Source organism: Girardinichthys multiradiatus, chromosome 18 (genome assembly GCF_021462225.1).
Source record: "Girardinichthys multiradiatus isolate DD_20200921_A chromosome 18, DD_fGirMul_XY1, whole genome shotgun sequence".
NCBI lineage: Eukaryota > Metazoa > Chordata > Actinopteri > Cyprinodontiformes > Goodeidae > Girardinichthys > Girardinichthys multiradiatus.
The window spans coordinates 22,519,562-22,530,231 of NC_061810.1; the positions used below are offsets into that span (position 1 = coordinate 22,519,562).

The following is a 10,670-nucleotide window of genomic DNA, read 5'->3' on the forward strand; positions in this document are numbered from 1 at the left end:
AGAGACCTGAGACTGGGACGGAGATTTATCTTCCAACAAGACAATGATCCAAAACATAAAGCCAAATCTACAATGGAATGGTTCACAAATAAACGTATCCAGGTGTTGGAATGGCCAAGTCAAAGTCCAGACCTGAATCCAATCGAGAATCTGTGGAAAGAGCTGAAGACTGCTGTTCACGAACGCTCTCCATCCAACCTCACTGAGCTCCAGCTGTTTTGCAAGGAAGGATGGGCAAGAATTTCAGTCTCTCAACGTGCAAAACTGATAGAGACAAACCCCAAGAGACTTGCAGCTATAATTGCAGCAAAGGGTGGCGCTACAAAGTATTAACGCAAGGGGGCCGAATAATATTGCACGCCCCACTTTTCAGTTTTTTTTTTTGTTAAAAAAGTTTGACACATCCAATAAATTTCATTCCACTTCATGATTGTGTCCCACTTGTTGTTGATTCTTCACAAAAATTTTAATTTTATATTTTTATGTTTGAAGCCTGAAATGTGGCAAGAAGTTGACCAGTTCAAGGGGGAAGAGTACTTTCGCAAGGCACTGTATGTCAACACCCACACATATAGAATGAAACAGCTTTTATAGTGACTACTATGTATGAAAGGCAGCTTTTTTTTGTGATGTTGCTTAAATATTTACCAACCATAATTTTCAGGAAACTATCGAATGTTAATTATTGACAGCTTGATCCTGATTGTGTTTGTTATATTTGGGTGAATAAATATAAATTGTAACCGCTAGTAACATACAGTTACAAGCAGCAACTCTGCAACAAACTAAAATGCCTTATTGTTTACAATTTTGAACAAGGCCTTTTAAGAAGAGTTCTGATGAACTTCTTAAGCTCTTTGACCCCTTGGGTCCACTTAACGAGTCGAGTCAAAACAAGTCTCCCTTCTTCAGCCTGAGCTAGGGCCAGGTACCATCCATCTTGGGGTCTATTCTCCAGCCTTCCTCCTCTTTTTGCCTGTTTTTTATCAGTCGTCTCCTCATTTTGCTTCATCTCATCATTTATCTCTGCAAAATCTAAGCCGGGACAAGTACAGCTCCCTCCTTCCTGCAGCCACAAAGCCCCGTGGGCCATTGCGCCTCCAAACTCCTGAGCCCTCTCTGCGGCACCCCCTGCCCACCTCAGGATGCGGCTGCGGGCCACAGGCACCAGCTGACGGTCGCCGCCCACTGTTGACACGCTGTCCAGACGCATCTTTAAGGCTGTGACGTAGAAGGAGAGATTATTATAGTATTGTTCCAAAATGTCACTTCAGACAACCTCTCTATCTCATAGTCTCTCCTGTCAGGTTTTTGCAGAAGAAAAAAATCACATTAAAACATTTTAAACCTTCCTAGATAAGAAAGGGAGAAGACTGCTCTGAAAGGCTACTCTTTTGTTACTCACCGTATGGACTGTGGCAGAAGTTTTCCTGGATATCAGACTCTCCTTCAGCAGTCAGACTGCAGGCGTCGCAGATAACACGTCCTGAGGGATGGAAAAGGAAACAGGATTTTACTCTAGTTGTCTGCAGTGGGGATTAAAAAAAAACAACCTCATCACCAGAGTGATAGATTCAGTGGTCAACAAAACAGGCAAGGATGATGGAGGAAAAATTTAGATGTTAAACATATTTAAAGAAAAACAAAATCACAAATAATACACTCACTGACCACTTTATACTCTAATAGGCCAATCACATGGCAGCAACTCAGTGCATTTAGGCATGTAGACATGAACAAGACAATCTGCTGCATTTCAAGCCGAGCATCAGAGCGGGGAAGAAAGGTGATTTAAGTGACTTTGAACATGACATGATTGTTGGTGCCATCGGGGCTGGCCAGAGTATTTCAGAAACTACTGATCTACTGGGATTTTCATGCACTACCATCTCTAGGGTTTACAGAGAATGGTACGAAAATGAGAAAATATCCAGTGAGCGGCAGTTCTGTGGGCGCAAATGTCTTGTTGATACCAGAGGTCAGAGGAGAATGGCCAGACTGGTTCCAGCTGATAGAAAGGCAACAGTAACTCAAATAACCACTCGTGACAAACAAGTTATGCAGAAGAGCATCTCTGAACGCACAACATGTTGAACCTTGAGGCAGATGGGCTACAGCAGCAGAAGACTGCACTGGGTGCCACTTCTGTCAGCTAAGAACAGGAAACTGAGGCTACAATTCGCACAGACTCACCAAAATTGGACAATAGAAGATTGGAAAAAGGTGCCTGGTCCAATGAGTCTCAATTTCTGCTGCGACATTCGGATGATAGGGTCAGAATTTGGAATCAACAACATGAAAGCATGGATCCATCCTGCCTTGTATCAACGGTTCAGGCTGGTGGTGGTGATGTAATGGTGTAGGGAATATTTTCTTGGCACACTTTGGGCTCCTTAGTACCAACTGAGCATCGTGTCAATGCCACAGCGTACCTGAGTATTGTTGCTGACCATGTTCATCCCTTTATGACCACAGTGTACCCATCTTCTGATGGTTACTTCCAGCAGGATAACATGCCATGTCATAAAGCACGAATCATCTCAGACTGGTTTCTTGAACGTGACAATGAGTTCACTGGACTCAAATGACCTCCACAATCACCAGATCTCAATCCAGTAGAGCACCTTTGGGATGTGGTGGAACGGGAGACTTGCATCATGGATGTGCAGCAGACAAATCTGCAGCATCTGTGTGATGCTATCATGTCAATATGGACCAAACTCTCTGAGGAATGTTTCCAATACCTTGTTGAATCTATGCCACGAAGAATATAGGACTTCCAATGATCACTATCAACCAAACAGTATTAGAAGAAGCTGTCCTATTACCAGATTATTTCACATTTATTTTAATACACTTAAGGTAAACAAATGATTACCTATATTCGTTTTTTTTTTTTTTTTCAATGTCTCAAACTGTATCCTGCTAGGGATAAAGTGTGAAATATGATCTTTTTTCTTTATTTTTTACCTAAATTTGGATTTCATTTCTTCTCCAAAATTTGAACAAAAGCTGTTTTTACACAAGTGACTCAGCTTCCTTAGTCAGAACTCAGTGATTGCTTAGTTAAATTTCAATGGATGCAAATGACTGTTATTATGGGACTACAACTGCATTATACCAGTGAACCCAAGGATCATTCTCTCTTAGCACAAGATGCTTTCTCTTACATAGAGGACTTAATGATATAATTACCTCTTTAGAAAGATTGGTTTAGAACCAGCTCTTACCAGTAAAATCCAAAGGATAATTAATGTTATCTACCTTCTGTGTTTATTTTCTTTGTGATTGTATTGTAATTGTACAGCGCTCTGAATGTCTTGTTACTGAAAAGCGCTATATAAATAAACTTACCTTACCTTACCTATAGAATGGAATATAAAAATAATTTACAGATCCCAACCGGTTATATTTATCCTCTTTTAGGGAAGATTCCTCCATTTCTTTCCTCAGCTACAAGGCCAGTGATTCCTAATATTTCCAGTTGCTGAACCAGGATCAACATTCATCATGTGTTTTATCTATTTGTAGGATAAGTATTGTTTTTGTCTTTTGTTGACCCCAATTAATGTTTCACAATCATTATCTGTGATTAGTTTGATTTTTTTAAGGATTATTTTAAGACCCCATAATTGTTGATTCCCGACTCTCAGTGTGGTCCCGACCCTAACATTGGGAACCATTGGCTTAGGCTATTTGCATTAAGGTGAAATGCATCCAGGCGCAGTTGGTAGCACTGTTGCCTTGCAGCAAGAAGGTCCTGGGTTCAACTCCAGGCCAGGGGTCTTTTGTTGTGTTTGTGTAATATACAAATTACAATAAAAAAATCTAAAAAGTCAGGCATGTCTTTGTATTTAGCCCCCCAGAGTCAACCAAACCATTTTGCTGCAATCTTTTGGGGTATTGATCAACCAGCTTTGGTCATCTAGAGATTGGCATTTTTCTCATTCTTATTTCCTAAATTGCTGAAGCTCAGTCTTGCCACAGATTCTGAATTGAATTTGGGCCTAGACTTTAATTGGGCCATTCTAAAACATTACGCATAATGTACTTTGATCTAAACCCTTCTATAGGATCTCTGCTAGTATGAATAGAGTTGTTGTCCTGCTGGGAGGTGAATGTCCACCCCAGTCTCAAGTCTTTTGCAGCCTCTAACAGCTTGTTTCCCAGAAATGCTCTTGTACATCTCTCTTAATCCATCTTCTCATAAACTCTGACCAGCTTCCCTGTCACTGCTAAAGAAAAGCATCCCCACAGCATGATGCTGCCACTACCATGTTTATCATGGGGATGAAATGTTCACAGTGATGTAGTGTTCTGCCACGCAGCTGTATTTTTACTGAGATTAGATTACACACAGGGGGACTCTATTTAGTCATTAGCACTCATCAGGCAACTTCTGAATTCAATTGGTTGCACTCAGAGTAAATGGGGCTGAATATTTTTGCGCAGCACACTTTTCAGTTTTTTATTTGTAAAAAATGTTTTAAATGCATGTTCGCATGTTCTCCCTGTGCATGCGTGGGTTCTCACCGGGTACTCCGGATTCCTCCCACAGTCCAAAGACATGCCTGTTAGGTTACTTTGTCTCTCTAAATTGCCCTTAGGTGTATGAATGGCTGTGTGCATGGTTGTTTGTGTGTTGCCCTGCGATATAGAAAATGACTGCTTAAATGCATCCAGTAAACAAATAAACTGCTGAAAATACAAACAATAGCAGAGGATGCGATGTGCTGTTTTAAAGAGAATTATAGTTACAAGTCAGAATATTTTTAAAGAAGTCGGACCTTTCAGCTCTTCTTCACGCTTGACCTCCTCTTCCGTCCGCTCCTCTTGCTGTCCGGTTGCTGGGATGCAGAGCTCGGTCCCACCCGGGAACCGGGAGCAGTTAAACATCTCGGGCCAGGGGAACCCGAAGGCGCTCATCACGGGCACGCAGCCGTCCCGCACGGCCTCGCAGAGGCCCCTGCAGGGGCTGACGGGCCAGCTGAGCTCCGGCAGGCACACCGGAGCGAACAGGGAACACAGGAACTTCTTGGTGTCCCGGTGGCAAAGCTTGGAGATGAGCGGCAGCCAGGCGGCCGACTGCTGCTGGGCCTCCTTCAAGGAGTCGTGGCCGAGCAGGTTGGGGATCCACATGCGCCGGTAGCCGATGCCGTGGCACAGAGACAGGGTGCTCGGAATGGGTTTACACACCGAGCGGAACGGAGAGCTGAACCCGATGGAAGGAGGGCCGAACGGGGCTGGAGCCGCAGCGTCAGCGGCATGAATTACACCGAAGAGCAGAAGAGAGCAGAGCAGGAAAACAGACATGGTTCTGGTGTCTTTGTGAAGTTTTCACTGCTAGCACCACTGCCTGGACTTGAGTCAACTGCGGGTGTAAACAAAGAGGTGTTTGGTAATTAGAGGGCAGGCGCCTCCCAGTCATCATCCCACCCCATCAGACTGCTGTCTGACTCCAACATAACAGGAGCAGTTCTACTGAATCAGTAAACACTGAAACTTACACGTCAAACTCTTTATAAATAATTTAATCCATATTAATTACAACTCTGAGTCCAGAGTTAATTAGTCTACATATACTCTGCCTTCGAAATGTTAATGCACCTTATTTCACGTTTTGTCATGTTACATTTACAAACTAGTGTATTTTATTTGGATTGTGATAGAACAACGCGGAGTACAGAGTATTTTTTAATATACAAATTACAATAAAAAATCTAAAAAGTCAGGCATGTCTTTGTATTTAGCCCCCCAGAGTCAATCAAACAATTTTGCTGCAATCTTTTGGGGTATTGATCTACCAGCTTTGGTCATCTAGAGATTGGCATTTTTCTCATTCTTATTTTCTAAATGGCTGAAGCTCAGTTTTGCCACAGATTCTGAATTGAATTTGGGCCTAGACTTTAATTGGGCCATTCTAAAACATTACGCATAATGTACTTTGACCTAAACCCTTCTATAGGATCTCTGCTAGTATGAATAGAGTTGTTGTCCTGCTGGGAGGTGAATGTCCACCCCAGTCTCAAGTCTTTTGCAGCCTCTAACAGCTTGTTTCCCAGAAATGCTCTTGTACATCTCTCTTAATCCATCTTCTCATAAACTCTGACCAGCTTCCCTGTCACTGCTAAAGAAAAGCATCCCCACAGCATGATGCTGCCACTACCATGTTTATCATGGGGATGAAATGTTCACAGTGAGGTACAGTGTTCGTATTTTGCCACGCAGTGTTTTACATATAGATAAAAAAGTTCAGCTTCTTGTTTAGAGTATCTTCTTTAATACCAGTGGGGGACACATAACAAATCAAGCTCTCTGTGTTATGACTCATAGTTATTGATTTTGTGAAGCCTTTTTATGACTTTCATGCGTGTTTCCTGTTTATGTTACGCTTAAATGTTTTAAACTCACGTTTAGTGGTCATAATCACAAGGGTTGGACAATGAAACTGAAACACCTGCTTTAGATCACAGTAATTTATTAGTGTGGTGTAGGGCCTCCTTTTGCGGCCAATACAGCATCAATTCATCTTGGGAATGACATATACAAGTCCTGCACAGTGGTCAGAGGGATTTTAAGCCATTCTTCTTGCAGGATAGTGGCCAGGTCACTACGTGATACTGGTGGAGGAAAACATTTCCTGACTCGCTCCTCCAAAACACTCCAAAGTGGCTCAATAATATTTTGATCTGGTGACTGTGCAGGCCATGGGAGATGTTCAACTTCACTTTCATGTTCATCAAACCAATCTTTCACCAGTCTTGCTGTGTGTATTGGTGCATTGTCATCCTGATACACAGCACCGCCTTCAGGATACAATGTTTGAATCATTGGATGCACATGGTCCTCAAGAATGGCTCGGTAGTCCTTGGCAGTGACGCGCCCATCTAGCACAAGTATTGGGCCAAGGGAATGCTATGATATGGGAGCCCAAACCATCACTGATCCACCCCATGCTTCACTCTGGGCATGCAACAGTCTGGGTGGTACGCTTCTTTGGGGCTTCTCCACACCGTAACTCTCCCAGATGTGGGGAAAACAGTAAAGGTGGACTCATCAGAGAACAATACATGTTTCACATTGTCCACAGCCCAAGATTTGCGCTCCTTTCACCACTGAAATTGACGTTTGGCATTGGTATGAGTGAGCAAAGGTTTGGCTATAGCAGCCCGGCCGTGTATATTGACCCTGTGGAGCTCCTGCTGGACAGTTCTGGTGGAAACAGGAGAGTTGAGGTGAACATTTAATTCTGTCGTGATTTGGGCGGCCGTGGTTTTATGTTTTTTGGATACAATCCAGGTTAGCACCCGAACATCCCTTTCAGACAGCTTCCTCTTGCGTCCACAGTTAATCCTGTTGGATGTGGTTCGTCCTTCTTGGTGGTATGCTGACATTACCCTGGATACCATGGCTCTTGATACATCACAAAGACTTGCTGTCTTGGTCACAGATGCGCCAGCAAGACGTGCACCAACAATTTGTCCTCTTTTGAACTCTGGTATGTCACCCATAATGTTGTGTGCATTTTAATATTTTGAGCCAAACTGTGCTCTTACCCTGCTAATTGAACCTTCACACTCTGCTCTTACTGGTGCAATGTGCAATCAATGAAGACTGGCTACCAGGCTGGTCCAATTTAGCCATAAAACCTCCCACACTAAAATGACAGATGTTTCAGTTTCATTGTCCAATCCCTGTAGATCCCGATAGTAAATGCAAAAGGGTAATTCAAGAGATTTATTTTTAAATGCCAAACAGATTATTTATGTCTTACATACTGAAAAAAATAATTTACTGTACAATGTTATATGTTTAAATGTTATTTGCATTTATAATAATATCTCTTTAAAAGCATGCAAGCCTTTCAAGTTCTAAGGAGTGCTGTCAGCATCGTAAATTTGTGAATAAATGTACTGTGCTGAAAATCAAGTGTAATGATGTGTGTTTGAGACACTCTGTCATCATCTTCTCAGCCAAAGTGTGTTAAGAGACCCTTTCATCTCTCAGAGAGAAGCTGCCAAATTCACCAACATGTCTTGTCCTGTTTTATTCCTCCTGCTGCTCTTGCACTTTGCTCCTGGGTGCATTTTCCATTAAGCAACAGCACAAACATGATTGAATACTGTTAACGATACTTGAAATCCAGAAATGATGAAAATGTAGGTTCTGTTGTTAATGTAGCATACACTTTATAAATGTCAAGGAATTAAAACAATGTTGTAAAGAGGGAAGGGTCAAAATTCCTTCACAGTGATTTTGGAAGACAGATGAAGTCACACAGAAATCCTTAAACTTCAAATATTTCTGTTAAACATGGTTCTACAAGCTATTAAATCATATAATTACTTAGTTTTCCATATGATGGTGTTTTGCATTGAAGTATTCTACTGCCTGTCTCTCTTTTTGCATAATGAAACCTCAGTAGATGGTGTATCTGCTCAGTGTTAGATCATATCTTTTCATTGCTCACTGACCACCACTGGCTACAAGAATTAAATTCAAGCCAAGAACTTTTACCAATAAAGTCACCAAGCACTAAGTCTTTATGCCCCTTTCGCAATTGCTTTGTTCCTCTCTGGCAACATATTGCGCTTTTCACATGGGGTGTCGTATTGTAAATTTAATAGGTAGGTGGTTTTGCAAAGTCTTAAGCTTGTGTAAGCAATATTTGTGCACCCCTACTCACCTTAGAACGGCATCGCTTTAGGTTCCTTGTGTGCCACTTTTGACTTTATCGTTATTAAAAGATGTGTTGTTTGCTTGGTTAGTTTTCATTGAACATAAAAATTACCAAGCCTGCACAGCGAATTGGTGTCCTGTCTGTATGGAGTTTAAATATTATCCTTGTGAATGCACAAGTTTTCTTCAAGACATGTAAGCTTAATTAGGAAAGAATAAGATGTTCTTAGGTGAGTCTGGGGGCCCCAAGATCACATGAAATCACATATGAAATGTTGCCAAATCAATGATCTGTGGACATACAAAATAGGATCTACAGTTTTATAGTTGTCAACAAAGTCATGATGAAATTGTTCTAATTTAGGAATTTATTTTTTCAAATTTAGGACCACATATATATATATATATAGATAGATAGATAGATAGATAGATAGATAGATAGATAGATAGATAGATAGATAGATAGATAGATAGATAGATAGATAGATAGATAGATAGATAGATAGATAGATAGATAGATAGATAGATAGATAGATAGATAGATAGATAAATAGATAGATAGATAGATAGATAGATAGATAAGTGGTACGTGGGTCATGGTCTTAACCCCCTGATTGCTTTGACTTAGTCATAAGGGCTCTCCAGAATCAAATGCTTACCATAGCCATAGATTTCTGAAATCAAATACGGGGACATTTCCAGCTCGGAGATTAAAAGAATAAAATTTTGTCAAGATATAATGAAAACATTGGTACAGTTACAGTTTTGTTTATTTTAAAATATGTATTCATAATTAAATTATTAAAATCAAGTGTAACAGCAAGAAAGTGTCTATCCACATTGTTGTTAGCATTTCCTTAAGAGAATTAAAATGAATGAAGTAATAGCAGTAGTAATGTCTGTTTCCTTTCCGCTCATCCCTTTTCTGTCTAACACTCTTTCTTTCTGACCTCTTAGCTTTACTCTTCTTTCTATAAGTCTATTATCTTCCTCTCTCTTTAACTCTTCCCTTTTTCCTGTGCTCTTTCATTCTTTTTCTCTATGTCTTTCTACTTTCCTCTTCTCTCCTGTTCTATGAGGCTTTTACTATTCTAAAACAGAGACATGATATGATCATAATACCCTCCAAAAATATTAGAATGTATAAGATACTGCTGATGAAAACGGCAACCTATGTTTACTTGGAGCTACAAGCTAATACAACAGAAAAAAATGCACATTTAACCAGGTGATTATCTCCCTCATCATTCTCAGTTCATGCAGTTCATTCAGTTTCCCTGTTACTGACTCCTTTATTTTTTTTGTGAGGAACTTTCATAAATCCAAACTGAGTAGACAAACACCCCTCAGCCTGAGTTCACATATTGCAACAATAAATTAACAAAACAACTAATAACTAGCTCTGAAAATATAAACTAAAGGTCGCCAATCAATTCTAAAACATCTTTCTTTGGACGAACCCTTGTTGAGACTGCAGCTCCACTTTCCTAATTCAGGCAGCGCTTAAAAAAGTGATTTCTCCCTCTCTCTCCCTCACTCAGCGGCAGCTAGTCTATATGGAAAAACTGGACTGGCCTGCACAGAGTCCTGACCTCAACCTTCTTCAACACCTTTGGCATGAATAAGAGCGGAGGCTGCAATTCTGGTTTTCTCATCTAACTATGAACACACTCCAATACCTAGTGAATAGTGAAAGATGTTTACAGAATAGTTAAAGTTGATGTTGCTGGCAACAAATTGGACTTTATAGATAAGGAATAGACGTAATCAAAGTTCATCTACATGTAGAAGTAGACTGATAAATATTTTTGGCAATACAGTGTACCAACACACTCACAGGCAGAATCCACTACAACATAAAAAAAATGATGTTCACCTCACCTCCTATTAGTCATTACAGGTAAACTCCTACATTGCCCTCTGCTCACACCTCTGAGTTTTCCAGCCTCACGTGACCGTCGCTGCTTCTCAAATACCGGAAGTAGATTTGT

The 10,670-nt window shown here is 40.8% G+C and overlaps 1 protein-coding gene across 1 annotated transcript; it reads right to left on the minus strand.

Annotated features, from left to right (window-relative positions):
* Positions 1–453: 453 nt before the first annotated feature.
* sfrp2l (secreted frizzled-related protein 2 like) lies at positions 454–10,622 on the minus strand. The gene is made up of 4 exons (XM_047390918.1): positions 10,561–10,622; positions 4,788–5,371; positions 1,406–1,486; positions 454–1,221 (listed from the first exon to the last, which is right to left on the minus strand). Exons 2-4 carry the CDS (start codon positions 5,311–5,313, stop codon positions 803–805), a joined length of 1,026 nt encoding a protein of 341 aa, XP_047246874.1. The 5' UTR covers positions 5,314–5,371; positions 10,561–10,622; the 3' UTR covers positions 454–802.
* Positions 10,623–10,670: the final 48 nt, after the last annotated feature.